This window comes from Dasypus novemcinctus, chromosome 8 (genome assembly GCF_030445035.2).
Source record: "Dasypus novemcinctus isolate mDasNov1 chromosome 8, mDasNov1.1.hap2, whole genome shotgun sequence".
Lineage (NCBI taxonomy): Eukaryota > Metazoa > Chordata > Mammalia > Cingulata > Dasypodidae > Dasypus > Dasypus novemcinctus.
In genome coordinates this window covers 79787819-79794607 of record NC_080680.1, presented here as the reverse complement: position 1 = coordinate 79794607, position 6789 = coordinate 79787819, and the positions used below count along the sequence as shown (strand labels likewise).

Below are 6789 nucleotides of genomic sequence, written 5' to 3'. Positions count from 1 at the left end.
TTTATTTATTTCTCCCCACCACCACCACCTGCCTTGTTGTCTGCTCTCTGTGTCCATTCACTGTGCATTCTTCTGTCTGCGTTTATCTTCTCTTTAGGTGGTACCCCAGTAGCGGGAAAGAGATGCTCAATCTCTTGTGCCTCCTCAGCTCCCTAGTCCGCTGCATCTGTTATTGTCTCTCCTCTGTGTCTCTTTTCGTTGAGTCAACTTGCTGTGCCAGCTCTCTGTGCAGGCCAGCACTCCTGAGCGTCAGCCAGCTAGCCACACAGGCCAGCACTCCACGTGGGCCAGCACTCTACTTGGGCCAACTTTCCACATGGGCCAGCACTCCGCATAGGCCAGCCAGCTTGCTGCATGAGCCAGCACTCCACATGGGTCAGCTCTCCACTCGGGCCAGCTCGCCATGCAGGTCAGCTTGCCTTCACCAGGAGAACCCAGTAATTGAACCCTGGACTTCACATATGGTAGACAGGAGCCCAATTGCTTAAGCCACATCTGCTTCCCTTGAGTCTTTTGGTTGCTATTGAAAATGTAATTTCCCCCCTGATTTCCTCCTTAATTGTTCAGTACCGTTGAACAAAAACATTACGATTTTTGCATGCTGAAATCATGCCACTTTGCTTAGCTCATTTATTAGCTCAAGTAGCTTTGTTGTGGATACTTCAGAATTTTCTATATACAGGATCATGTCATCAGCAAATAGTGGGTTACTTCCTATTTTCCTATAGTATGTAGAAGTTTTAATCTGGATGCCTTTAATTTTTTTTCTTGTCTAATTGCCAGCTGGAACTTCTAGTACAATACTGAACGACAATGGTGAGAATGGGCAACCTTGTCTTGTTTCAGATCTTCTCCATTGAGTATGATGTTGGGTGTGGGTTTTTCATATGTGGCTTTTATCAGATTAAGAAATTTTCCTTCTATTCCTATCTTTTGAAGTGTTTTTATCAAAAAAAGGATGCTGAATTTTGTTGAATGTCTTTCCTGTGTTGATTGAGATGATCAAGTGTTTTTTCCCTTCAATGTGGTGTACTACCTTGATTGATTTGCTTATGTTGAACCAGCCTTGCATACCAGGAATAAATTCCACTTAGTCATGATGTATGTTTTTTGATAGGCTATTGGATTTGATTTGCAAGTATTTTATTGAGAATTTTTGCATCTATGTTCATTGGAGAGATTGGTCTGTAATTTTCATTTCTTGTATCTTTATCTGGCTTTGGTATTAGAGTGCTGTTGGCCTAATAAAATGTGTTGGGCAATTTTCCCTCCTCCTCAATTTTGTTGAAGAGTTTAAACAGGATTGGTGATAATTCTTTTCAAAATGCTTATTAGAATTCACCTGTGAAGTCATCTGTTCCTGTATTTTTCTTTGCCAGGAGATTTTTGAGGACAGATTCAATCTCTTTAAATGTGATTGGTTTTTTAAGTTCTTGCATTTTTTGTGGCATCATTGTAGGTTGTTTGTGTATTTCTAGAAATTTGTCCATTTCATCTAGGTTGTCTAGTTTGTTGGCATACAGTTTCTCATAGTATCCTCTTACGATCTTTTTTCTATAGGGTCAGTGTAACTTCCCCCCTTTCATCTCTGATTGTACTTATTTGCATCTTCTCTCTTTTTTCCTTTGTTAGTCTAGCTAACAAAGGGGTTTGTCAATTTTATTGATCTTCTTAAAGAACCAGCTTTTGGTTTTGTTGATTTTCTCTATGGTTTTTTTTGTTGTTGTTGTACTCAATTTCATTTATTTCTGCTGTAATCTGTTTTCCAGTTTCACTCCATTATGATCTGAGAAGGCGCTTTGTTAAATTTCAGTCTTTTTATATTTATTGAGAGCTGCATTGTGCCCTAACATGTGGTCTATCCTGGAGAAAGACCATGAGCACTTGAGAAGAATGTATATCCCGCTGAGTTTGGAACCAATGTTCTAAATGTGTTAGATCTAACTCGTTTATCATTTTGTTCAAGTTCTCTGTTTCCTTGTTGATCTTCCATCTAGTTGTCCTATCTAACAATGTGAGTGGTGTGTTGAAGCCTCCAATGGTTATTGTAGAGGTATCTGTTTCTCTCTTCAGTTTTGCCAGTTTTTCTCTTGTATTTTGGGGCACCCTGGTTAGGTGCATAGATATTTATGACTGTCCTATCTTCCTGGTGGATTGTCCCATTTATTAATATATAATGGCCTTCTGTATCTCATTACTTTTATTCACTTAAAGTCTGTTTTGTCCAATATTAGTATAGCTACCCCTGTTCTTGTTTGGTTACTATTTGCATGGAGTAACTTTTTCTACCCTTTATCTTTCAGCTGTTTTGTATCCCTGGGTCTAAGGTAAGTTTCTTGTAAGCAGTGTATGTATAGCTCATGTTTTTTTATCCATTCTGTCTGCCTGTATATGTTGATTGGGGAGTTTAATCCATTCACATTCAATGACAGTACTGTAAATGCATTATTTACTTCCACCATTTTATTCTTTGATTTTCATATATGATATGATATTTTTGTCTGTCTTTACTCTTTTGGTTATCTTTTCTCTATTCTTTCTTCTTTACTCTCCTCCAGGCCCCTCTCTCCTGTCTTTTTATTTTAGGTTCAAATGCTTCCTTTAATATTTCCTGTAAAGGTCGATTCTTTTTTTCAAACTCTCAGTTTCTTTTTGTGAACACTTTATACTCACCTTCAAAATGGAAGGGAATTTTTGCTGGATAAAAAATTCTCTGCTGGCAGTTTTTCTCTTTCAGTATCCTAGTTGTATCATACCACTATCTTCTCACCTCCTTAGTTTCTAAAGGGAAGTCTGCACTAAGTCTTACTGGGTATATTAGTCAGCCAAAGGGGTGTTGATGTAAAATACCAGAAATCTGCTGGCTTTTATAAAGGGTATTTATTTGGGGTAGGAGCTTACAGATACCAGGCCATAAAGCATAAGTTACTTCCCTCACCAAAGTCTATTTCCAATGCTGGAGCAAGATGGCTGGTAATGTCTCCCAAGGTTTAGGCTTCCTGGGTTCCTCTCTTCCCAGGTCTTGCTTCTCTCCGGGCTTTGGTCCTCTGTTTTCTCCACAAGATCAGCTGTAGACTATGAGGCTCTCTAGGCTTTGCCTCTTTCCACAATGTAAGCTTAGACTATCAGGCAATCGACTCTCTCTCTCTCCCTGGGGTTTCTGCTGTGTGTAAGGAGCACTTCTATTCCTCTACTTTCTTCTCCTGGCTCAGGTCCTCTCTTCCCCACGCTTGATTCTCTTTCCTCTGTGTGCTAACTTCCCGGGGGCTCCAAACCAAAACTCCAACATCAAAATCTTCTAGCATCGCGCGTCGTGGTCTTCTTCAGGCGATCCTGGGTCCTGGCAGCAGTGATGGCAGCTGCGGCGGCGGCAGAGGCGGGGCGGAGGTCATCCCTGGCGACTTCCCCTCAGGGGCTCCTCCATGGAGGCGGCGACGCACAGGGTTGCAGTCCCGGACGCCTGCACCTCCTCCTGTGCAGGGACAGGGCAGTTCACGCACGAGCACAGGCGGGGGCGGCTGTGGCGACCTCTGCGGGGCTGTGAGCTGGGGTGACCCAGCCGGATCCAGGAGGGGCAGCCGCGGGACGGGCCTTCTGACCGGATTTGAAGACGTATCTTGTCCTGTCTCTAGTACCAGCAGTTTCTCTGTTCTGTGATCAATGTGATTCACAGGAACCTCTTAAGTAGACAACGAAATGATCTAGGGCCGTGGAAAACATGACTTTCATATTGGTCTGGGATTGGCTATGAGCTGCAGCATTTTCATTGGAGGGAGTTTCATTCTGAAAAAAAAAAAAAAAAAAAGGCCTCCTGCGACTTGCCAGAAAAGGCTCCATGAGAGCAGGTCAAGGTGGCCATGCATATCTTAAAGAATGGCTGTGGTGGGCTGCACTGCAATCAATGGGAGCTGGTGAGGTGGCCAACTTTGCAGCATATGCATTTGCTGCAGCCACATTAGTGACTCCTTTGGGAGCTCTTGGTGTCTTAGAGAGTGCCATTCTTTCTTCATATTTTCTAAATGAAAGACTTAAATCTTCATGGGAAAATTGTATGTTTGTTAAGTATTTTAGGGTCTACAGTTATGGTCATCCATGCTCCAAAAGAAGAGGAGATAGAGACCTTAAATGAAATGTTTCACAAACTAGGTGATCCAGGTTTTGTGGTCTTTGCAACACTTGTGGTCATTGTGTCTTTGATATTAATTTTCGTGGTGGGACCTCGCCATGGACAGACAAACGTTCTTGTGTACCTAACAATCTGCTCCGTGATTGGAGTGTTTTCCGTCTCCTGTGTGAAAGGCCTGGGCATCGCTATTAAAGAACTGTTTGCTGGAAAGCCTGTTCTGCGACACCCCCTGGCCTGGATTCTCCTGCTGAGCCTGATAGTATGTGTGAGCACACAGATTAATTATCTGAACAGGGCCTTGGACATATTCAACACTTCCATCATGACACCAATATATTATGTATTATTCACAACATCAGTTTTAACTTGTTCAGCTACTCTTTTTAAGGAGTGGCAAGACATGCCTGTTGATGATATCATTGGTACTTTGAGCGGCTTCCTTACCATCATTGTGGGGATATTTTTATTGCATGCTTTTAAAGATGTCAGTTTTAGTCTAGCGAGTCTGCCATTGTCTTTTCGAAAAGATGAGAAAGCAACAAATGGTAATCTCTCTAATATGTATGAAATTGTTAATAGTAATGAAGAAAGCTTAACCTGTAGAATTGAACAACACACTGGTGAAAATATCTCCCGAAGAAATGGGAATCTGACAGCTTTTTAAAAAAGAAAAAATTAAAAGTTTAATCTATAGTTCTACCATATAGTCAATTTGAGTATCAGATTGTGTCTTAAAAAGCAGTGTCCTCAAATAAGGTTCTCTAAAGACAGTTTTTAAAGGTTTCGCTACTTTTCTTACATTTCAATGAAGGTAGCACACTGAAATGACCTCAGAATGTGGCCAATTTCTATTAACACTGTATTATTTTAGAGGTATTTTAAATGTTGAGTCCTTTACCCAAAACTAAATGCACTAATGACAATTTTAAGTTTATAAAAATGCTTTATTTTTTTACTGGTGATAAACGTCTGATATGTACATTTGTCATCTTCTCTATCAATCTCTAGCCATTTTAAAGTGTTTCAATTTAAAAAAGAAAACTATCCAAATACATTATTTGGATGTACCTTGCCCATATATTAAAAAAAAAAAACTTCCAGTATCAAAAAGCTTCAACTGTCTTTTTTTTTTTTTAAAGATTTCTCCTCCTCCACTCCCCGGTTGTCTGTTCTCTGTGTCTATTTGCTGCGTATTCTTTGTCCGCTTCTGTTGTTGTCAGCAGCACAGGAATCTGTGTTTCTTTTTGTCGCGTCATCTTGTTGTTCTGTCAGCTCTCCATGTGTGCGGCGCCATTCTTGGGCAGGTTGAACTTTCTTTCGCGCTGGGCAGCTCTCCTTACGGAGTTATGGGGTGCACTCCTTGCGCGCATCAGCACTGCGCATGGGCCAGCTCCACACGGACCAAGGAGGCCCAGGGTTTAAACTGCGGACCTCCCTTGTGGTAGACGGACACCCTAACCACTGAGCCAAGTCCGCTTCCTTCAACTATGTTTTTTGTCATGTCTTTTATCTGTGAGTCCCCACCCACCAAGGGGTGGAAACTCAACACCCTAATGAAGTGGCCCAATCAAAGCCTTCATCATAACTTAATCATGCCCAGGTTCAGACCAGTTTACAAACATAATCCAATATCTATTTTTGGAATTCATAACTATATCAAACTGCTACACTGGGCATCCCTTGTATGTGATGGTTTGCTTCTCCCTTGATCTTCTGAAAATTTTCTCTTTATCTTTGACATTTGACATTCTAAGTAGTATTTGTCTTGGTGGAGGTCTATTCAGATTTATTCTGATTGGGATACAGTATGCTTCTGGAGATGTGAGTTCATTTCTTTCTTGAGAGTTGGAAAATTTTCAGGTATTATTTCCTCAAATACTCTTTCTACCCCTTTTCTCTTCTCTTCTTCTTCTGGAACTCCCACGACTCATATGTTACTGTGTTTTGTATTGTCATTCAACTCTCTGAGCCCCTGTTTAACTTTTGCCATTCTTTTCTCTATTCATTTTCAGCTGTTCTGTTTTCAGTATCACTTATTCTTCCTTCCGTCATTTCAAGTCTGCTGTTGTATGCCTCATGTGTTTTTATCTCACCTATTGTGTCTTTCATTCCCATGAGCGTTGTTAACTTTCTGTTCATGATTTCATATTCTTATTTGAGCTTGCTCAATGTCTTTTTTTTTTTAAAAAAGATACATTTATTTTACTTCATTTATTTATCCCCCCCTCTTGTTGTTTGCACTCACTGTCTACTTTCAGCTCTCTGTGGCAGTGTGGGCTGTCAGCTCTCCATGGTGGCATGGGTCAGGTTGCCTTCACCAAGAGGCCCTGGGAATCGAACCTGGGGCCTCCCATATGGTAGATGGAAACCCAATCACCTGAGCCACATCTGCATCCCCCAGTGTCTTCTTGATGTCACTTATCTCTTGGTCATATTGTCTTTCAACTTATTAATTTGATTTTGAAAAATGTGTGTGCATCTCGCTAATTAGTTCTCTCAAGTCCTGTGTCTCTTCTGGGGCTTTGATATATTCCTTTCCTTAGGCTATGTCTTCCCTTTTCTTGGAATGGCTCTTATGTTTTTGCTGATGTCTAGGCATCTAATAGGATGTAGTTTACTCAGATGCTCAATTTCTTTCTCTTTTTTAGGGATTTAGTGGTGGG

The 6789-nt window shown here is 41.0% G+C and overlaps 1 protein-coding gene across 1 annotated transcript; it reads left to right on the top strand.

Moving 5' to 3' along the window:
• Positions 1-813: 813 nt before the first annotated feature.
• Positions 814-4831, top strand: LOC101443736 (magnesium transporter NIPA2-like). The gene is given in 6 exon segments (XM_071216524.1): positions 814-872; positions 2304-2327; positions 3303-3612; positions 3706-3795; positions 3797-4024; positions 4026-4831. Coding segments are annotated over 6 exon segments (1476 nt in total). The 3' UTR covers positions 4791-4831.
• Positions 4832-6789: the final 1958 nt, after the last annotated feature.